Source organism: Gopherus evgoodei, chromosome 8 (assembly GCF_007399415.2).
Source record: "Gopherus evgoodei ecotype Sinaloan lineage chromosome 8, rGopEvg1_v1.p, whole genome shotgun sequence".
In the NCBI taxonomy this organism is placed as follows: domain Eukaryota; kingdom Metazoa; phylum Chordata; order Testudines; family Testudinidae; genus Gopherus; species Gopherus evgoodei.
In genome coordinates, this window is record NC_044329.1 from 6,478,598 (window position 1) to 6,501,300 (window position 22,703).

Below are 22,703 nucleotides of genomic sequence, written 5' to 3' on the forward strand. Positions count from 1 at the left end.
TGCAGAGAAGGGCTCCTAGGATGATCAGAGGAATGGAAAAGCTACCTTATGAGAGGAGACTCAAAGAGTTTGGATTGTTTAAGTGGTTCTCACACTGTGAGTCGGGACCCCAACGACCCTGTTTTAGTGGGGTCGCCATGGCTGGCTTAGACTCGTTGGGGGCCGGGGCTGAAGTCTGAGCCCCATCGTGCAGGGCAGAAACCAAAGCCCGAGGGCTTTTCAGCCCTGGGCAGTTGGGGTCAGGTTACAGGCCCCCTGCCTGGGCCTGAAGCCCTTTGGCGTTGCCCCCACCCCCACCTAGGACAATGGGGCGCAGGTGGGCTCAGGCTTCAGCCCCTCCTCCTGTGGTCATGTTGTAAGTTTGAGAACCCCTTTGGCCTAACCATAAGAAGGCTGAGGGGAGGTAGGATTGCTCTCCATAAGTACATCAGAGGGACAAATACCAGGGAGGGAGAGGAGTTATTTAAGTTAAGCACCAGTGTGGACCCCAGAACAAATGGCTATAAACTGACCATCAACAAGTTTAGGCTTGAAATTAGGTGAAGATTTCTATCCATCAGAGGAGTGACATTCTGGAGCAGCCTCCAAAGGGAGCAGTGGGGGCAAAAAACCTAACTGGCTTAAAAACTGAGCTTGATAAGTTTACGGAGGGGATGGTGTGACAGGACTGCCTACAATGGTGTGGCCCGTCGGTGACTGCCAGTAGCAAAAATCCCCAACAGCTAGAGACAGGACACTAGCTAGGGTGGGCTCTGAATTACTACAGAGAATTCTTTCTTGGGTATCTTCCTGGTGGGTTTTGCCTACATGCTGAAGGTCTCTCTGATCACCAGATTTGAGGTGAGGAAGGAATTTTCCCCTGGGTCAGATTGGCAGAGACCCTGATGTTTTTTTCACTTCCTCTGCAGCATGGCGCAGGGGGTCACTTGCAGATTTAAACTGTGAATTCTCTGTAACTTGAAGTCTTTCAACTATGATTTGAGGAAGTCAGTAACTCAGCCAGAGGTTAGGGGTTTATCACAGGAGTGGCTGGGTGAGGTTCTGTGGCCTGCAACATGCAGGAGGTCAGACTAGATGATCATGATGGTCCCTTCTGAGTAAGGATGTACATTACCATTTTAAACCTAACCAGTGTCCCTTAAGTGACTTCCCACAAGATGTCAGAACATGTTAGTATTGGAGCTGAGTGGGTCTACTATTTATTTAATTTTCTTTCTTGATATAGGAATTAGATACAGTGCTCCTGTCGGATAATTTCTAAGTTATTATCTGAAAAAAAAATTAGAGTTTTCAGTTGCCTAAGTAGACCCTGGAATCATGGTTAAAGTTGCTCCTTCCCCCAAAATACCTGAAATGGTGCCCCTGTTGGCAGGCACAGAATTTGCTCCCCTGCCCCCATGCGCAGCGCCATTGGCTTGACGGGAGTCACCCTCCAAATATAGAAGTCAAACTAGACCTATGGTGATGGGGCTGTGGGGGCAAGGGGAGTTGTTGGCAGGGGGTAGTGTCTCTGAAGTGGGTTTGGCTTGGTTTGGGCTTGCTGTGAAAGGCAGTGCAGCTTTGATTGCATCTGGGAGAGGGGTGGCGTGCTGGACAGCAGCTCCACATACATCCTTTGAACCCGGGGTCTGCATCCTGGGAGCCAAGGAATGTACCTTGTCTTGGCCTCCGGCCTAACCTGAATACAGAGCTGAAGTGCTTCCCGTTTTCCTTTCCAACACTCCAGCCTACGAGAGGGAGCTGGAGGCAGATGTTCTGGGAGACACCTCGGGCCACTTCAAGAAGATGCTTGTTGTTTTGCTTCAGGTACATTGATCTGTCCACCCCTCCCCATTCCCCTCTGTCTGTCCACTGCCCTCATTCCTCTGTGACTGAGCTGCTGGCCTCTCATCTCTGATGCAGGGCACGCGGGAGGAGGACGATGTCGTGAGCGAGGACCTGGTGGAGCAGGATGCCAAGGTAAGTGTCGCTGAATTGAGACTGGCTTGCTTCCCTGGCAATCACTATGGCACAGTCAGTGACTGGGAGGAAAAATGAGCTTTTCGTGGCACTGGCTGCATCCCCAGCTGGTTCAGATCGGAGCAACGCTGATTTATCCCAGCCAAGAACATGGCCTTTCCGATTTCAGTTTTAAACACATTTTTTTATAGTTTATTCATTGCTCTGCTATGTGTCTGGGCAGCCAGAAAGGGGCCCAAAGCTCTGGCTGTGGACACCCCATACTGGATGGGGCACTGGTCACTTGCTGGACGATTCGCTGCAGCTTGAGTTCTTCAAACCACAATCTGAGGACTTCCGTAACTCAGACCTAGGTTAGGGGTTTGTTGAAGTGGATGGGTGAGATTCTGTGGCCTGCATTGTGCAGGAGGTCAGACTAGATGATCATAATGCTCCCTTCTGACCTTAAAGTCTATGGACAAGTTCAGCTGTGACTTCTGCAGCTCAGGCCCATGTTTATCACCCCTTCTTACAGCGTTTGAGAGGCTGTGTGGACAAGAGTCACTTGAGTAGAAGCTTCACAAACACACATGGCTGTGGCCCAAACAGGATATGAACCTAGGTGTGCATGCGCACACACACACGCACACACACACACACACACACACACAGAGTCTCTCTTCCAGACATCTGATCTTGCAAGGTTGTAACTGTTTTTATTGCACACAGACACACTGAGATATGGCAGGGGGAAGGAAGACAAGACAAATCAGATTTTGAATTGATAACGTCCCTATAGATGAAGTCAGTTAAACAAATGATCAAGCCTGAGAGCAGGAAGGAGCTTTGCCTTTTGTAAGCAGTGGCATTAGGGTTTGGAGCTGGCCCTGAAGGCAGGTGTTGAGTGTGTTCATTCTGGGTTGCATGGCCAGGATTTTAGCACTCTCTGACTCTGGGCTTTTGCTGCTTTTTTTCACCTTTCTGCAAGGATCTTTTGGAAGCTGGCGACCTGAAGTGGGGCACAGACGAGGCCCAGTTCATCTACATCCTGGGAAACCGAAGCAAACAGCATCTCCGCCTGGGTAAGCTGTTTTCAAAGCGATCATGAGATCACCAAACCACAATGCTCCTCCCACCCCACAAAGCAGCTCGCTGGTTCTTGCAGATTCTGTGTGGACATGCCAGCCAGTCTGGGTTCTCGCCATCTGGTGGTCACGCTTGGGAAGGACAAGTAACCATTTTCCATGAGATCTAATGAATTTTGAAAAAAGAACAGGAGTACTTGTGGCACCTTAGAGACTAACAAATTTATTTGGGCATAAGCTTTTGTGGGCTACAGCCCACTTCATCGGATGCATAGAATGGAACATATAGGAAGAGTATATATATACATGCAGAGAAGATGCCACACCAGCTCTAAGAGGCTAATTAATTAAGATGACCTGTTATCACCAGGAAAAAAAACTTTTGTAGTGATAATCAAGATGGTCAGTTACGGACAGTTGACAAGAGGTGTAAGGATAGTTATCATAAGGAAATAGATCCAAGTAGTGTAATGACTCAGCCATTCCCAGTCTCTATTCAAGCCAGAGTTAATGGTATCTAATTTGCAAATCTATTCAGGTTCAGCAGTTTCTCCTTGGAGTCTGTTTCTGAAGTCTTTCTGTTGCAAAATTGCCACCATCAGCTCTGTTACTGAGTGGCCAGAGAGGTTGAAGTGTTCTCCTGCTGGTTTTTGAGTGTTATGATTCCTGATGTCTGATTTGTGTCCGTTTATTCTTTATTCTGAATTTTGAGGGAGGAGACCCCGGTGCCCATTCCATCTCTGACAAAATCTTATCGGGCTGTTCCTGGGGGAGCCCTGAATACTGAGAGACCCTGAATGTTCCTTTTCATCTTCTCTCAGACCTCATGGCTGCAATAACTAGTTCAGCCCGAGAGATTTTGTTTCTGTAGAAGTGCTTCGTGCTTCGTAGCTTTCATTGTTGTCATTGGTGCCTCTGCCAATTAAAACCCACATCATTTAAGGTAATTGCCTTAAAAGCAGACTTCCTGTGAAAGTAGTGGAGTAACCAGCCACTGGATGGCCGCCTTCATGCTGTAGTGTCCGAATGACTCGCAATCTGGCTAATGCACAAAGGATGGGAGTGCGCCTGTCTAACCCACTGGTGAGTGTGTGTTACAGGCAGTGGCGGTGGAGCCATTTGTATAGTGGAGGTGCTGAGAGTCACTGAACGTAACTGTAAACCCTGCGTATGATGGAAACCACTTCCAGCTGGGGGCTGCAGGTTACAGGGATCCTCTATGCTGGTACACAGAGGATATGAGTTGTTACAGCCCCAAGCCATAGGGTTTGGGGGTTTCAGCTCAAGCTGTGAGAGCCCACTCTTTTAGTTCTGGAGGTCCCCAGTTCAGTTCCCAGCGTGTCAGCTGAAGATTTCAGGTGGCTGACACATGCTCTGTGGCCAGGGGGAGCACCACATGGACAGCTGCAAACCTGGCATGTGGCAGTGAAGAGAAAACACAACAGATTAGTTCCTCCTCTCGCCCTCCCACGCAGCAATGGGCAGGGTTACTGAGCACAGCCAGACGCTCTCCCAGGCAATAATCCCTGCCTCCGAGAGCCCCCAACATGCAGAGTGGTATCTGCTCCCCCAAAAAGACGCTGACCTCCATTTTCCCCGCCACTGGGCCAGACCAGTGTGGCTTGTGACGGGGCCTCTCTCCTGCTTTCACCCTAGTCTTTGACGAGTATCTGAAGATTTCTGGGAAGCCCATCGAGGACAGCATCCGGGGCGAGCTGTCCGGGGACATCGAGAAGCTGATGCTGGCAGTGGGTGAGTTGGTGCTGTCTGGTGGAGGGGCAGGGCTGGAGGAGACCCTCGAGTCAAAAGGGTCAAACGAGGGACCTAAAGTGAAGGGCCTGTCTCCATATTTACACAGCTGAAGAAGAGACCTGAGCACTCACCGGTACCGTGATCCCACTGACGTCATCTGGTGGTGTGGCTGCTCGGCACCGCTCAGAAACGGGCCGCTTTGGATTATGGATTATGGGGCCTCCTCCCAAGCCCACTGAAATCCATGGCAGAATTCCTGATGGTATCAATGGGCTTTAGATCAGGTCCCAGGTGCCCATCTTGGGGCATCCAAGTTTGAAAATTTGACACTAACCCCTGTGGAAAAACACAGTCTGGGTCCCCCCAAGTATACGTGTGTGGGACTTGCCCGACTGCATGAGGCTAGGGTCTGTCAAGTCTGGTGTCCTGTCTCAGAAAGAGATTCTGGGCGGACAATTGTTCATGCTAAAATGTGTAACATTCCCCTGCGCATGCAGGGAATGGCTGGAGAGCCCCAGACAGCGTAGAGAAGCCCGCAGCGAGGCTGACTTGTGGAAATATGTGCAAATCCCTGCTGTGTCACGGGGCCCGCTCCACGCTGTGCGTGTAAATGCAAGCCCAAATCCTGCAGTCCTCCTTCAGTCCATACCCCTGTTATTGTAGAGGGTAAGGAAGAGCTGCAAGGGTCCCATGTCCACAGGAGTTACCTGTAATCTGCAGCAGGAAAATAGAGCGCCAAGAGTTGACCCACCATTAAAAAGAACTTTACTGGCTATTACGTCACAGCATTTCCCTCTAACTAGATTAGCCAACAGCTGCGACACCTGAGGCACCACAATACAATAACTCATCCTGGCTCTTTAGTGGTAACCACTGTCCTGTGGGTGGGTCACACCTTAGAGGAAGCCTTGGGAATTGTACTGGGACAGGAGGAAAACAGACACGGTACAGGGAGAATAACTGAGGCTGGGGAAGCTGGGGGTGGGTGGGTTAGGGAGCAGCATCTAATGTGGTGTTGGAGGTGTCAGGGAGAGACCGGGAGCCTGGAAGATTTGAAGGAGTCACCTGTGCCCTGAGCTGGTTAGAAGAGCTGTGTTTAGAAGGGCTCAGGAAGCCACTCTGCTCTGCTGGCCAATGGGGAACTCTGTCTGTTGGGGTCACTGGACTCTTGTGACTTTTCTTGTTTTTTCACCTTCATTGTTTCTCCTGCAGTGAAGTGCATCCGAAGCACCCCAGAGTATTTTGCTGAAAGGCTCTACAAGGCCATGAAGGTGAGTGGTGCAGGACATTCTCAGGAGCCCAGGTTCCGCAGATGCTGTGTCAGGGATACCCCACTAGCGAGGCATGAACCCCGTTTCCTTTAGTCCGTGAGAGGCACGAGGCTCTCGCTTCTGGGTGCAGCCCTGGCAGGGTTCTAGCACTGGGACGTGGGCGGGGGAAGTTCAGCAGAGCATGGGACAGAGGGGTGGGAACAGTCTGGGCAGATTGATTCTGGCCATGGAAATCCGAGCCCAGGCTAGCATAATGACACTGTTACTCTCCTCTGAAACTGTGCCCCAGGAGAAGATTGCACCGCTCCAGGAGAATTTACCTGCAAGGGGCTTGGGGACAAGCAATGTAAATGAGCAGAGATTCTGACAAGGGGCCACGGGGACATTAACTAGCTGGCATTCGGCCGGTTTCACGAGTTACTGGGAGCCCAGCTGGGTGACCAGTGCAGAGAGAACCACCAGTCCAGGGTTTTGCCTCTTTCTGAGCTGACGAATCGTCTGCAAACAAGTTGTGACTTTCTGGCATGATTGTGTGGCTAAGCCATGGCCTGTGGGGCCGTCTGTTCCAGGGGCTGGGGACCAAGGACAACACCCTGATCCGTGTCATGGTCTCCCGCAGCGAGATCGACATGCTGGATATCCGGGAAGTGTTCAGGACCAAGTATGAGAAGTCCCTGCACAGCATGATTAAGGTAAAAGGAGGGCACTGCCGGGAGAATACCTAGTAATTCAGCTTTGATCCCAACCACATACATACGGGAGACCCGTGGGGCCAGGGAATCTCATCCTCTCCCCATCTTTTGACGGTGTCGGGAGGGGCTGCAGGGAGGTGGGCTTGGAAAACCAACAGGAGAACATTGGGGAGCTGTTGGGGTTCATTCTGGCTTTGTGAAAAGCTCTAGTCAGCCTCTTCTCTGACGCGCAGAATCCCTTAATCCCCACTTGCTGCTGAGGCAGCTTTAGGGAGAGACTCTCCGATGCTCCCTGGAATCATCCCTCAGGCATTTTTGGAAGGTTCTGACTAGATTTTTTTCCCCCTCCTGATCTGGACACCCCAGAACTGCACCCAGCTCTGGGGTTCCACCGCCCCCAGCTGGCTAAAGCTCCTAATATGTTACCAAACTGATTTGTTCCTGAATCCACAGTGTGGTGGATGGCGGCCCCCCAACCGGCCCCTCTCTGCCGTGTGCCCTGGTTTCCTTGAATGCAGTCAGGAAATCCCCTCCCACTCAGGAGCTGCTTTGGGAGACCCAGCGTCACCCCCTCTCAGCCCCAGGGAAGCACATGACCTGCTCGAGCTAGACAACCCCATGTGGGTAGAGGCCCATCAGCGAAGTCTGCCCTGTGCACGCATGTGGTTTTAGCCTCTGCCTCTTCCTTTGCAGGACGACACGTCCGGCGAGTACAAGAAGGCCTTGCTGAAGCTGTGTGGAGGAGACGATGAGTAAGCATGTCCGCCGTGCCCGCTGCCTACCTTGTACTGTCCCGCCTAGGGGCAGCTCTAGGGATTTTGCTGCCCCAAGCACGGCAGGCAGGCTGCCTCCAGTGTGCCTGCGGGAGGTTCACCGAAGCCGCGGGACCAGCGGACCCTCTGCAGGCAAACCACCGGAGGCAGCCTGCCTGCCGCCCTCGTGGCGCCGGCAGAGCCCCCCCCGCGGCTTGCCGCCCAAGAACGCGCTTGGTGTGCTGGGGCCTGGAGCCGCCCCTAGTCCCACTAGCGTCCCTCAGGGTCTATGGGGAGGCCAGACTCTAGGCTCCGCAGCCTCCTTGACTGGAGCTCCATGCGGGTCCCTGTTGGAGGGTTTCCACTGCAGTCCAGGGAAAGGCACGGAGCGCTGGTCTGGTGCCAAAGTGGAGCGTCCACATCATGGGCTTGATCCTCTGTCACTGACGTCAATAGGAGCAGGTCCCGTAGTCCACATGGTCAGCACAACCAGAGGGGTTATAGTCCTGTCCCAATTCCCTCATTCCCCTTCCCCGCCCCCAATTGTTGCCTCTAGAGGCCCCTGTCAGATGTTGGCCTTGGGGGAAGCCCCACCTGAGCTGAAGCATTTGTAGCTGCTTGAGGGAGCTGCTGAAGGGGTGCCGTGGTATCCTGTATCTCCAGCTTGCATTGGGACGGGACCCCCTCCACATCTGCAGCTGAGTCACTCTCCCACTGGTGATATGCCAGCATGAAACAGCCTCCTGTCATAGGAACCGCCCCTGAACGCAGCTGTAAAAACCCAACCCAACTCCCCCACCCTGCAGGGACGAGACCATTGTCCAAAGCCATGTGAGCCCAGCCTTGTTCACAGTCCTGCGGTCCCCCCAGTGGCACCCTATCGCTGCCAGCTGGGGGAAGGCAGGGACGCGAATGGGGGAGCACAGTAGATGCAGGCTATGGACTAGAGTGGGTCCCATGCTGTAAGCAATGGTGGGGGGAACGCTTTGTCCTTGTCCACCCAGTGCTGGGTGCAAGAACCAGAGAAACCTCCCTGCCCTGTTCCCAGCCCACCAGTGGAGCCAACGCCTCGTCACATACCATGGTCCCAGAGCACAATGAAGCAGCTGAACAGGCGATGCAGTGACCCCGAGTCATGGCAATGCTAGCGTGAAACACACCTCTGCCCCCAAGGCTCAACTCACCCGCCTCATTCGGTCACTTTATCCTGACAATGCACAAAAGCCCCACTAGTGTCTCAGCAGCTCTGGGTCACGTTAAGATTCAGGCTGTGGAGAAAGGGCTGCAGATTTGGGTTGGGACGCCGGCTGATTTGTCCCTACGGGCATTAGGAACTGAATTGGAGCATCAGCTGATTTGGCCTGGGGGCATTAGAGATCGGGTGATGGTTGGACTGATCTGGCTTGGGGGCATCAGAGATCGGGTGATGGTTGGACTGATCTGGCTTGGGGGCATCAGAGATCAGGTGATGGTGTGGGCTGATCTGGCTCGGGGGCACTGGAGATCGGGTGATGGTGTGGACTGATCTGGCTTGAGGGCATTAGAGATCGGGTGATGGTGTGGGCTGCTTTGGCCTGGGGGCATTAGAGATCGGGTGATGGTGTGGGCTGATCTGGCTCGGGGGCATTAGAGATCGGGTGATGGTGTGGGCTGATCTGGCTTGGGGGCATTAGAGATTGGGTGATGGTGTGGGCTGGTTTGGTCTGGGGGCATCAGAGATTGGGTGATGGTGTGGGCTGGTTTGACTTGGGGGCATCAGAGATCGGGTGATGGTGTGGGCTGATCTGGCTCGGGGGCATTAGAGATTGGGTGATGGTGTGGGCTGATCTGGCGTGGGGGCATTGGAGATCGGGTGATTGTGTGGGCTGATCTGGCATGGGGGCATTGGAGATCGGGTGATGGTGTGGGCTGATCTGGCTCCGGGGCATTGGAGATCGGGTGATGGTGTGGGCTGATCTGGCTCGGGGGCATTGGAGATTGGGTGATGGTGTGGGCTGATCTGGCTTGGGGGCATTAGAGATTGGGTGATGGTGTGGGCTGGTTTGGTCTGGGGGCATCAGAGATTGGGTGATGGTGTGGGCTGGTTTGGCTTGGGGGCATCAGAGATCGGGTGATGGTGTGGGCTGATCTGGCTCGGGGGCATTGGAGATCGGGTGATGGTGTGGACTGATCTGGCTTGAGGGCATGGGAGATCGGGTGATGGTGTGGGCTGCTTTGGCCTGGGGGCATTAGAGATCGGGTGATGGTGTGGGCTGATCTGGCTCGGGGGCATTAGAGATCGGGTGATGGTGTGGGCTGATCTGGCTTGGGGGCATTAGAGATTGGGTGATGGTGTGGGCTGGTTTGGTCTGGGAGCATCAGAGATTGGGTGATGGTGTGGGCTGGTTTGGCTTGGGGGCATCAGAGATCAGGTGATGGTGTGGGCTGATCTGGCTCGGGGGCATTAGAGATCGGGTGATGGTGTGGGCTGATCTGGCGTGGGGGCATTGGAGATCGGGTGATTGTGTGGGCTGATCTGGCATGGGGGCATTGGAGATCGGGTGATGGTGTGGGCTGATCTGGCTCGGGGGCATTGGAGATCGGGTGATGGTGTGGGCTGATCTGGCTCGGGGGCATTAGAGATCGGGTGATGGTGTGGGCTGATCTGGCTTGGGGGCATTAGAGATTGGGTGATGGTGTGGGCTGGTTTGGTCTGGGGGCATCAGAGATTGGGTGATGGTGTGGGTTGGTTTGGCTTGGGGGCATCAGAGATCGGGTGATGGTGTGGGCTGATCTGGCTCGGGGGCATTAGAGATTGGGTGATGGTGTGGGCTGGTTTGGCTTGGGGGCATCAGAGATCGGGTGATGGTGTGGGCTGATCTGGCTCGGGGGCATTGAAGATCGGGTGATGGTGTGGGCTGATCTGGCACTGGGGCATTGGAGATCGGGTGATGGTGTGGGCTGATCTGGCTCCGGGGCATTAGAGATCGGGTGATGGTGTGGGCTGATCTGGCTCCGGGGCATTAGAGATCGGGTGATGGTGTGGGCTGATCTGGCTCGGGGGCATTGGAGATCGGGTGATGGTGTGGGCTGATCTGGCTCGGGGGCATGGGAGATCGGGTGATGGTGTGGGCTGATCTGGCTCGGGGGCACTGGAGATCGGGTGATGGTGTGGGCTGATCTGGCTCGGGGGCATGGGAGATCGGGTGATGGTGTGGGCTGATCTGGCTTGGGGGCATGGGAGATCGGGTGATGGTGTGGGCTGATCTGGCTCGGGGGCACTGGAGATCGGGTGATGGTGTGGGCTGATCTGGCTCGGGGGCACTGGAGATCGGGTGATGGTGTGGGCTGATCTGGCTCGGGGGCACTGGAGATTGGGTGATGGTGTGGGCTGATCTGGCTCTGGGGCATTGGAGATCGAGTGATGGTGTGGGCTGATCTGGCTTTGGGGCACTGGAGATCCGGTGATGGTGTGGGCTGATCTGGCTCTGGGGCATTGGAGATCGGGTGATGGTGTGGGCTGATCTGGCTCGGGGGCATTGGAGATCGGGTGATGGTGTGGGCTGATCTGGCTCTGGGGCATTGGAGATCGGGTGATGGTGTGGGCTGATCTGGCTCGGGGGCATTGGAGATCGGGTGATGGTGTGGGCTGATCTGGCTCGGGGGCATTAGAGATCGGGTGATGGTGTGGGCTGATCCGGCTCCGGAGCATTAAAGATCGGGTGATGGTGTGGGCTGATCTGGCGTGGGATCACTCAGCGGCTGGATTATGGTGCTGGCTGATCTCTCCTGTGTTGGTGAGCTCCCCAGTTGCTCACTGTCCTGGTGTCCTATCCCCTCCCATTTCAGCGCCGCAGGTGAGTTCTTCCCTGAAGCTGCTCAGGTGGCCTATCGGATGTGGGAGCTGAGTGCAGTGGCTAAAGTAGAGGTCAGAACCCACTCCAATCCCTCCTCCTCTGCTCCCTGCGAGCTTGGAAATCACAGCTTCCTCCCTCTGCGCGCTGGCACCTTCTAACTGGCTGCTGCCCTGGCCAATCAGACGTCTTTACTGTGCATATTAACACCAGGCTTCCCCGGAGGTTCTGATTTCCAGTGATGAGTTAACCCCAGAAGTGCTGGATGCTCCCCCACACCCAGCGGCAGCACGTGTGTCTACTAACACAGGTTGCTGACACTGAAATGCAAGCCGGGTGGATCCTGCTGGGTGCTGGTGCTGTCCAGTGCCATGTCAGCACTGTACACTGCGTGCAATCTGGAGCCTGGCTTCAGTGCCTCACAGAGGTCTCATGCACATGCAGCAGTGGGGCTCAGGGGGCCTCATGTTCACCACATTAATGGTGTTGCACTGATGAGGCATCCCAGGGCTCTGGAGGGTGGTGATGGGGGTGGATCTGCTTTCAACCCCCTGAAGAATGGCAGTGCAGCAGATCATCTAGGAACCTTTTGCAGATCTTGTGTGTCTGACCAGGGGGCTCTGTCCCCAGCAGCGAGGCTGTTCAAGTTGCTCCCTGGAAACGTTGCCTTGCAGAGTATTAGATGAGGAGCAGGGTTGGGTTAGGTGGCAAGGACCTTCCCAGCCCAGTCAGCCTGTGGAGGGGCACAGACGGCTCCATTCCCTTTGTGGGGAGCTGCATGAGGACACCCGAGGGTAGAATTTGGCTAATGAGGGAGGGGAAAGACTTTCATTCCCTTTGTGCTGCTGACTCCCAGTTCTCAGCTCTGTCGCTTTGCCTGGCGTGTGAGGTGGTGAAGCCCAGTCTGGCTGTCATGCAGCATGATGCGAGGATGGTATTTATACAAGCAACAGCGCCTCCTCTTTGGGGCTTCTTTGGCTATCTCCTTTCCTGGGGGCCAGTATCTGGGCACTGCTGACTTGGCATCCACACACAGACCCCCACCTGCTTTCTAATCCCACTAGCTGCTTTGCCTTTGGCTTGCTGGTTAACACGCCTTCTCCCTCTGTTTTTTCTCCTCTCCTGGCCCAGTGGGTTTCTGGATTTAATCTAAAACCTCTTAACATTTCTGCAGCTGAGAGGAACCGTGCGCCCGGCTGCAGACTTTAATGCTGATGGTGACGTGAAGGTGCTGAGGAAGGCAATGAAGGGACTTGGTAAGTAGGAGGCTGTGGGGGCACTGGTGCAAGGTGGGAGGCCCTGTCTCCTCTGTCTTCTGGGGAAATGTTCCACTCCCTAGTGGATTCTAGAGAAGAAAACCCATGAAGGACCGAGACTATCTGAATAAAGATCTAGAAACATAATTCTGCAGATCGACTGGAATAAAGAACTGTCTGCATTAGGCTCAGGCAACTGGAGTTGGAGCTACGTAGAGTGGAAAGCTTGTAGTGAAGGATTTACTCAGAGAGTTTGGCCCATTTTCCATATCACTGATTGTCCCTCAACAGACAGACTTTGTTTTGCATGTTTTCTGCAAACATATTTCAGCCTAAAAGGCATCTGCAAACTCTTCACCCCAGTGAGTATGCCTTCAAGTGTTAGAGATTTGCATGTATGTGATTGGTCACGAAAATCATGTGATTTTTTTTCCCTGTTCCCTAACTTTTAGAAGGTACATCCACCCAATATGAATTTTATTTAGTTAGGGCACAAACTTTGATTCCTGAATAAATGATTCTGAGCCATGGGCCTCAAATCCACTTCTCATGAACACTCGTGTTCTGGTACTTTGCTTGTGCGCATCTTTGTGGGAAGGAAACAACGGGAAGAGATGAGCACCTGGATGACTGAGATGTTTGTGGATAGTTGCTCTCAATTCACCCAGCTCTGGTCTACAAGTAGGAAGGGAGGGACTGTTTGGGGTGGCCCAGGAGGGACATCAGAAGATGTGATTAAATATTATCAAAGAGAAATTTAGACTAAATATCAGGACACTTCCTGCCAATGTGATCTCCCGGAGTGTGTCTCTCTCTCTGGACAGCTAAAGGTCATCTCTTAGGTAATTGAAAATTAGACTGAAAAACATACAGTAAGAAACAACCCTTCACTGGCAGACTGATAAACTAATCAGGCCCTTTGGTGTCCTCACTGAGGAAAGTGTCTGGGGTACCTGACTCTGGTTCATCTGACTCTAGCTTTCAGGGTTAGCAGTGCAGATGCTTGGGCTTGGGCTTGGGCTCTGGCTGGAGCCTGGCATCTGAAACCCAGCAAGGAGGGAGGGTCTCACAGCCCAGGCCTGTACGTCTACTCTCCTATTCGTAGCCCCACAAGCCTGAATCACGCTGTCATGGCTGACACACTATGGGTCAGGAGGAAGCAGGGTTAATGTCAACCTAACAGTTAGCAGTAGCCTCATCTTTCTCCTGGTAGGGGAGAATCCCAGAATCATAGCTACCCGAGCTAGAAAAGAGCCATTAGACTTTCAGTGGGACTTAGGTGCCTAAGTTACTTTTGAAAATGGGACTTGCTCCTCACTGATTTCTAGACACTTGAAAATTCTCCCCCGAGTGTCCGATTGTTTTGTTGGTGGAAGTTGCTGTTGCCAGCTAGGCTCAGCTCTCCGCTCAGATTCTCCCCCATGACTAGCGAACGTTGCACAAGCCCAGCCCTGGGGAGTGCTGCCAATTTGGGGTGATTGTGTGATACCACTGCTGCCAATTTGGAGTGATTGTGTGATACCATTGGATGTCCTGTGCTGTAGCATCCCAGCCATTCCAGACTGACTCTGAATACCAGGCCTGTTGTTAGAAACGGCCTCAGGGTGGGGAAGGCTTCTGCCCCAAACCCCTCACAATCTGCTGAGAAGGGTCTAGAGAGCAGAGCTCCCAGTCCCCTAGACACCCAACTTTCCGCCTCACAGGCCTTGTGGCAGCAAACGTGTCTCAGGAGCTTGGACTTTGCTGAGTGGTCCTGTCTAGAGCCTGGACTGGCTCAGTCTGTGCCTACCTGTCCTCCAGGCCCAACCCCCCTACTGCAAAATCCCCTGGTCTTCACGTAGGCTGGTTTCTGTGTCATTGCAGGCACTGACGAAGGTGCCATCATTGATGTGGTCACACGCAGAAGCAACGCTCAGAGACAGGAGATCCTGAGAGCCTACAAGTCTCACTTTGGCAGGGTAAAGACGAGCCTCCTTTCCCCTGATGCTTCCTACCACCTTCCCTTCCTTTCAGCTCTTTTCCTTCCATGTGGTTGCTCATTTTCACCTTCTCTTTCCCCACTACTGTCTCCTCTGTCTCTCCCAGGCCTGATGAAGCTGTAAGGAGGGGAAAGACTCACAGACAGAGTTCAGCATCCTTTGTATCTACCCCTTTCCTGTGAAAGATATCCCAGTCAGGAAGGAGTCTGTTCTTTAGTGGAAAGTTCTTCTGTCTGTTTTCGCCCAAATAACCCTGTCAATAAGGGCCATGTTTTCAAAATGGCCCCAATTTTTGGATGCCTCAAGTTTTGAGTGTCCAACTTTAGATAACTTAGGGTCTGATCTTCCAAGAGCTATGCTCCTGCCTGTGAAATGGGGTCTCCTGTTGAGCATCCCAGAACAGAGACACTCATAATGAGAGGAGACACTTGAGAATTTGGGCCCAAATATACCATTTCCATGTCTCTATAGTACCTGCACTTCACACTCATTGATGGATTTTCTCCTCATGCGACCCAAAGTGCAGAAGTATTTAGCCCCTTTTTACAGATGTAGCACTGAGGCACAGGGTATAGCCTAAGTATTCGCCCATGGTATTTCTTCTTTGCTCCCCTCTCTTATTCCTGCCTTCTGCACCTTTCCCCTTGCTGGCCAGCAGGGAGTGCTGAAGATTAGGGGGTAGCTGTGACTCCCTCCATCACTAGCTGCTCTGAGCTGTGACTGGTAAGGAAGACGGGGTTAAACATGGTGACATCCATCCCTTTTGCAGGATCTGATGGCCGATCTGAAATCAGAGCTGTCGGGAAGCTTGGCCAAGCTGATCCTTGGACTGATGATGACACCGGCACAGTTTGATGCCAAGCAGCTGAAGAAAGCCATGGAGGTAAATTGTTCACTCGAAAACTTCTCCACAGCTGTGTCTGAGAGTCAGCCATGGTGCTCCCGCTGCACTCTAGCCAGGCTTCCAGCGCTGCATGGCCCAATGCACGGGAGCTATGCCATAGGGTGGCATCTTTCATCAAGCTGGCGATTTCCGTTTGCTTCTCCTCTTGCAACAAACTAACAAGGAGAGAGGCAGGGGACAGGCCCAGACCTAAAGCAGAAATAATCAGACTCAGAATACCTAGCTCTCATAGAGCTCTTGTCATCAGTAGATCTTAAAGCACTTCAAAAAGGAAGTCAGTATCATGATGGGTGGGGAAAATGAGTCACGGGGAGATGAAGTGATTTGCCCTAGGTCATTCAGCAGGCCGGGGCAGAGCTGGGAATAGGACACAGGTTCACTGAGGACCTGTGCAATGCTCTAGCTGCGAGGCCATGCCAGCAGGAGTTTGGGATAGGAGCTATAATGGGAAGGAAAGCAAAATGTGACAACCTGAGACAGCACCATTTGTCAGCGAAGAGAGAGAGCAGCGACTCTCGGGCAGATGCAGCTCGGAGACTTGATGTGCATCCCATGTGTCCTAATCGTCCCCACCCCAACAAGAAAACATGATGAGGATAGAGAAATACTTTGCTGTGATTCCTACCCTCTCTGGAGCCTGCTGCAGCTCTTAGAATTTAGAACAGCAGAACTTCCCTTTAAAAACCCAATGGGCACCTGCAGGATTTTCAGGGCAAAAGGGATTTTTCTTGCCTCCTTGAATCCAGAAAGCTCTTCAAGGGCCAGTGGATCACTGAATGCCTAACTGCAATGTGAGAATCCCTTGATAACTATGCGGGAGAGGAGCCAAGCCAGCAATCCAAGGAGAATAGCTTCTGTTTGCTGTGCTGTGAATTAGTCATGGCTTGAGGTCCACAAACACAGCGTTAGGTGTCACTGCCTTGGGGGATTCTCCAGTCTCCACAAATACAGAGTAAATAAACAGGAATGAGGACATAGCAGCAGGGTATTTACCCTGGAGTTACCCTGTGCTTAGGGATTTTGTCTCCTGAAACAAAGCGTTGCTGTTATTAAAGAGATCTTCCTTATTGTGTGACTGGCATGATGTGCAAATGCCCAGCCAGAAGGGTTTTCATTCTAACTTCACCGGCAACATCCCTCTGGAATAGGGTGACCCGATTTTATAGGGACAGTTCTGATATTTAGGGTTTTGTCTTATATAGGGGCCTATTACCCCCTACCTCCTGTCCCGATTTTTCACACTTGCTGTCTAGTCACCCTACTCTGGAAGGCACTTCCCATCCCACAGTGTGCTGTGTGTCGCTAACGTAGGGACTTTCTGTTCTCTTCCCTTTGTGCTTCCAGGGGGCTGGCACCGATGAGAACATTCTCATTGAAATTTTGGCCACTCGGAATAATCGGGAGATCCAGGCGATTAACGAGGCATATAGAGCAGGTAAGGAAGCCAGAGGAGAGATTTTAGAGAAATGCCAGGGGCAATCTGCCTTGGCAGTGAGCTTGGGGAGAAGAGGGCTACGTTTCAGCATTACTGAAAGTGAGGGACTCAAGACCGATGCTGACCAAGCTCCCCCCAGTACAGCTCTGCCAGGGTAAGTGGTCTGTGTACCGCTGCTGCTCCAGGCCTAGCTTCCTCACACAGCTCTGTGAAGGCACCTGACACCTTCTAGGCATGGTCAGCGTCTCCCACATGACCCTGGCCTCCATTCAGGAGCAATGGAAACATATGAGGTGCTTGGCACAAGTCCTGGATTTCCTGCATGTTCATTCTCAGCAAACGAGATCCCTGCCCGCCTACCCAGGCTCTTGTCTCAGTGCCCATCACCATCTCTTCTCCCTGAGCGCCTGTCGTTAGAAAACAGGAGAGTCCAGAATCCCTTTCCAAGGCCTTCCCCTTCTCTCCCAAACACCCGCTGCCCTGGACCAGCTCCATGCGTGATAACTAGCTGTACATGCCCGTCCTGGAGCCTCGCCATGGCCCAGTTGCATGACTCATGTCCTACCCTTGCCCTCTCCTCTGTCCACGCTTCCTCCATCTGGCCCTTTCATTAGGGAATCTGGAACAGAGGGCTTGTCCTTTACCATGTGGGATCAGGTGAAGGCTTTTCAGCCGGCCTCCGATTCTGAGCACCCATTGTTCCGTGTCCAAAACTGTGCCTGTAAAAGCTGTTGTGCGTCCATTTTATGTGTGTAAACAAGGCAGCTGGATACACAGGCTGTACGGGCAAAGGACTGCTCTCATGTGCCCCGTTCCATCCCCAGGGCCCGTGTGGCAAGCATGATCAGCTGCCAGAGCAAAACCAGATGCGTGAGTGAAAGGCGGGGGCTGACTCTTTGAGGTGGGATGCATATTTATACTGTGTTCATTTTTGTGCTCCTTTCTCCCCAGCCTATCACAAATCTCTGGAGGATGCGCTGAGCTCTGACACATCAGGACACTTCAAGAGGATTCTTGTCTCTCTGGCTCTGGTAAGGTCACTTTTTCTCCAGTGTGCTTTGCTTGTGGGACTCTGGTTTTCCAATCTAACCCCTCACAAAACTCCAGTTTCCTCATAGCCCCCTTTCTCCCCGACAGTTGACAGGGATGTGGTTGTGTTTCTTTAGGTAGAATCTAAGACAGCCTACAGAACTCAGGAATACACCAGAATGCCTTGGTGTTTGTCCTTTGATTGATTGTACCCACTCAAATCTTTCACTTCTAGCTCTTGCGGCCTATAGGAAAGCAACATGCCAAATGGCCATCCAGTCAGACTGCAGGCTGCTGGAAAGGTCACGCTCTAGGGCACATTTTTTAAAGGGGGAAACGGAGCTATAAACCTAGACAAAAATGTCCCTTGAGTCCTTGTAAAACCTCCTGCTCTGAGGTCCATGATGCTGTGGTGACTGACCCTGGCTGTGGATCTGGCCCCATCTCCTCTCTATTTCTGAGAAGGTGACTGAGCGCTGGACAGGATATGCTCAGGGCTCTCAGGCACCCTGTCCTTAATGAACAGGAATTGGTGATGCTCTATCCCAGCTGGTCAAGGAATGTTGGAGGAAACGTACTCAGTGTGCACATGCTGGGGTGGGACTGGAGATCTGACTGTGGATGGTCCTCGGGTCTTTGTGCCCCAGTTAAACTCCTAATAAATATATTGTCACTGCAGAGAACAGGGAAGATCCAGGGAGCCAGGTGGCTTAAAGGGACATTGCCACACAGATGGTACCGTGGACTGCAGTCCTCTAATTTTATATGGAACAGGCAGCAGCAGAGCTGGCTTCCCATCCCCATCTGTGTGTGTCAGGTGTCTTCTGGAGAGACCCCTGGCAGGGGTGAAAAGGGAGTGCAGGCTCTGGGGTGCCATTAATGCTAAATGCATGGCCTTTGGGATGTAGACCTGTGTCCATCAGGAACCAGGCAGAGGTCACCAAACAGTTGTCAGCCGGCCAAGGCTTTTGCCACCAACCACGTGACCTGGCTGTGAAAGACTCTCTGCCACCACTAGTAGCCTCAGCCATCCAATATCATTTGGGTTTGCAGCAGGGACAAGGATCCTTCCTGCTCTGAGCAGACATTTCTTCCAAGATCCTTTCTCCATGACTGTCATGTTTAAACACAGGGCAACCGTGACGAAGGAGGAGAAGACCTCACACGAGCTCATGAAGATGCCAAGGTGAGAACTGCACCTGCAGGTGTGCACATGTACACACATGCTCACAGACGTGTGAGTGGGTGTTATTTATCAACCTCTCCTTTGCTCCTTGGGTCTGAGAATGTCCACCCCGAGACCACCTACCCTCTCCGTTTCTGATGGGTTCCGTGTACCCAACACTGAGGCGCAGGGGGCCTTCAAAGAGTTCGTGTTGCTTAGTAGCTCTTCTCTTCCCAACCTAAAGGAAAAATCTCAATCAAATTTTCCATGAGAATAGTCTAGCTGGGGCTTGCAGAAATCACACCATACTGCTAGGAGAATTAGGAGGAGTTGGGGGCGTGGTGCTTCCTTTTAGAATTTAAATCAACCATTTTATTAGTTAAAAAGATGTAGAATTAGTGAGTGGGTTGGTGTCTGAGGCCCTGAATGAAGTGCTGCAGCATGTGCCAGTCTGCCCAGAGGTCACTTTGGCACTAAATTGGATGGAATTTTCAGACCATTCTGGAGGGATTTCCTTTGTGGGTTCCATGGTGGTTTCACGCTGGTTAGTGCGATCGTTGACTCTTTTCCTGTTTGTCTCCTGTCTTCGATTTTCTCCTTCCGCTGCCTTGAACGACACCAGCCGCTGCACTTGGAAAGTCAACAAATCCAAAATGTTCAAACTGGGAGCCTAACATCCAGCACCTAAACAAGGAGCCTGGTCTTCTGAGGTGCTCCAATGGGAGCTATGAGGTCTCAGCACCTCTGCAAATCAAGCCACGGCTTCAGGTGTTCAGCGTCAGGCTCCCGTGTTTGGAACGACTGGTCTTCATGACTCAGATGTTCCCATGCATAAACCCACATGAAAAATGCCTAGTGAAGCGGAACCATTTCTGGGACAAAACTATCTGTGTTTGGATAAAACTGCCACGCTTGATTTCTGCAAGCCCCAGTTCTAATATCCTGGGGCCATTGCGGTTGGCAGAGCTCTGTAAACATACAGGGTGTCCCCAAACCATGACAGAAGGCAAGGTCCCTCTCCTGAGAAGCTCCCAGTCTGGCCCCCTGGATTGTAAATGTTCTTATTAAAGGAAATACCTCCCCCCGCCACCATCACTCAGAAGCTAGTTTGCAAAATAGCCACCATTTTTGTGGGCCACACAAATAAAAGTCAGATCCCCTTGCTGGCAGCACCGCTGCAGTTAGCTTAGGAAGGCTGTCCCGTGGGGAGAAGCTCAGCACTTTCGCTTCACACAGGCTGGTGCCAGTAGCTGCTGTGGTTTTGATCCGCGGGAGTTACCGATCCCTTGCATTTTGCTGGCAGTGACACTGGATCTCAGAGTGGAAGGCCGCTGAAACAGCTGAGCTGCACCTGCTTCCTAATCTGAATCAACCAGGAACTGCTGAATTCATGATTTCAGCACAAACCCGTAAACCAGCCCCAGTCCCCAGTGAGCATGACACGAGTGCCCAGGAACCAGGCAAGGTTAGCCTGGTGGGATCAAGCTTGAAGACCCCTTGACACAGCTCTGCCCTCCGCAGAGCTCACACTTCAACCCCCGTGACAAGAATCATCTCCCCCCCACCCCCGCACTGCACCATTGGAGCTCCTAAGCCTGTTTACGAATTTCTCTGGCCTGAGCTATTCCAAGGGCTGTTTGAATATTCTGCTGCTGCAACGCCTGTGGACACGGCTGCTCCCTGGCCCCGCCATTTGCTGCTCTCTGTGCTTGAAGCCTGTTGACATGTGCCTTTCATTAGCACGGCCGGCACTGTTCTCCTGGAGAATGTTGTTAGCATTGCTACCAGCAGAGGGGGGGCTAGCATCCCTACCGCATGCTGCTGTGTCTTCCTACGCCTGTCCCGGGCCTGTCCCGTGCTGTGCTGTGCCTTCCTACGCATGTCCTGTGCCGTGCTTCATTCAGACCTGCCGCTGATTGTACCGGAGAAAGAGAGAGGCAGTGATTAGTGGCTAAAATGACTTATGCTGAGCAGATAAACTCGAAATCCCAGGCCCCTATTCAGGCCATTCCAGCCAAACTACTCCCCATGGCTCAGCCCTGGAGGAATGCACTGGAATAATCTCACATTTCATCAGATAGCAAGACCAATGCCCTCACCACCCAGGGCCTGACCTTCACGCAGGCTCGGAGAGGGCAGAGTAGTTTTTAGAGGCTGGCAGAAGAGAACAACGGTCCCCATGTAATTTTATAGGCCATCTTCCCTCTCTCCCTGCACCAAACAAACCTCCTGACCTCCCAATTACTGTGGCTTGGTCTTGCATCACCCAGCTTCTCTCTGGCATGTGCACAGGTAGCCCTTCATGGCCTCATTCCTCTCCTGCTCCGGGTATGTCCACACTGCAGTCACAAGGTGTGACTGCTGCTCAGGTAGACGGACCCGAGCTAGCTTTAATCCAGCCAGCATGGGTACCAGAGCAGTGAAGAGGCAGCAGCTGCACGCCTGGCCCTGTAATTACCCTGGCTTGGACAGCCTGTGCTGAAGTGTGCACTGCCACCTTCAGTGCTGCTGAACCCGAGCTAGTGAGATTGAAGCTGTAAGCGCCCCTGGGACTGCAGCCCAGACATTGCCTTAGCCTGCAAGCTCTTCAGAGCAGGGGCCTTGTCTTCCAATGTGTTTGCAAAACTCCAGGTACATTGATAGCACTCTGTGAAGAGTAATGACGGGCAGGGATGGTGCCCCTAGCCTGTGTTTGCAGGGAGCTGGGAAGGAGCAACAGGGGACGGATCCCTTGATGATTATCTGTTCTGTTCACTCCCTCTGGGGCACCTGGCATTGGCCACTGTCGGAAGACAGGAAACTGGGCTAGATGGACCTTTGGTCTGACCCAGTAGAGCCGTTCTTATGTTTTTATGCTCCATCACCCTTCTGGGACACCACCACCCCCAACGGGATTTCCACTGCGCGCTCCGTTCTCCTCTGACCCACACAAGGGCCCTCTCTGTAAGGGATTGTTAGCAGAGGAGGGGTAATGGAGTTTTCTATATTTTACCTCATGCGCTTGTGAACAGCCTGATTGCCTGCCCTGCTGACCGCTGGCATTTTCAGCAGCCGGGTCAGCAAAGGGCATGGCCAAGCCGCTCAGTGGTCAGAATGGTGGGCGCCTCTCCAGGTGAATGGGAGTCCTCTTCTGCCACCCTTGTCTCCCTCTCTCTCGGTGGGGGGAATGATCAGTGCCTCCCCCAGGAAAGGGGGTAAGCTGCACATCTCTGACCCTGTTGCTTTCCTCTCCCCCCCCCCTCTTTCTCTCTGCCAGGTGGTCGCTGAGAGCCTGGTGAGTGCTTGCCCTTTTATTCTTTGACCCCATCTGCATGATTAACAGGATACTACCTAGTCTGTTTGCAGTGCTGGAGGGGGAAGGGGCAGTAAAACCCTGCCCACTGCACACCCAGACCAGGCTGCAGGCTCCTCCTGCTGGGAGCTGTCCATCTCGCTCCAACAGTCCCCACGGGCCAAACCCTGCCTCCTGCCTCTGTCGGAGCGCTCCCTTGAGGTCAGCTCGGGAGTTTAGCAGGAGTGCAGGCTCCAGGTCTGAGCCCACGTACGCAGTGTCCTGGGCGAGCAGCCTCGGCAATGGTCCGACTCCTCACTTTCTCACCCCCCAGCCGCCAC

The 22,703-nt window shown here is 52.9% G+C and overlaps 1 protein-coding gene across 3 annotated transcripts in view; it reads left to right on the forward strand.

Moving 5' to 3' along the window:
- Positions 1-22,703, forward strand: part of ANXA6 (annexin A6) — a 41,055-nt gene that overhangs the window by 13,759 nt on the left and 4,593 nt on the right. For 2 of the 3 annotated variants that reach the window (XM_030572682.1, XM_030572684.1), the window contains 15 exons: positions 1,727-1,806; positions 1,903-1,959; positions 2,927-3,020; positions 4,680-4,775; positions 5,988-6,046; positions 6,616-6,738; positions 7,432-7,490; positions 11,319-11,397; positions 12,498-12,579; positions 14,443-14,537; positions 15,328-15,441; positions 16,807-16,897; positions 17,849-17,928; positions 19,059-19,112; positions 22,348-22,365. In XM_030572682.1, coding sequence (XP_030428542.1) covers positions 1,727-1,806; positions 1,903-1,959; positions 2,927-3,020; positions 4,680-4,775; positions 5,988-6,046; positions 6,616-6,738; positions 7,432-7,490; positions 11,319-11,397; positions 12,498-12,579; positions 14,443-14,537; positions 15,328-15,441; positions 16,807-16,897; positions 17,849-17,928; positions 19,059-19,112; positions 22,348-22,365 — 1,181 coding nt within the window. The remainder of the gene's footprint in view (positions 1-1,726; positions 1,807-1,902; positions 1,960-2,926; positions 3,021-4,679; positions 4,776-5,987; positions 6,047-6,615; positions 6,739-7,431; positions 7,491-11,318; positions 11,398-12,497; positions 12,580-14,442; positions 14,538-15,327; positions 15,442-16,806; positions 16,898-17,848; positions 17,929-19,058; positions 19,113-22,347; positions 22,366-22,703) is intronic. The other variant, XM_030572683.1, reaches the window with a different exon arrangement.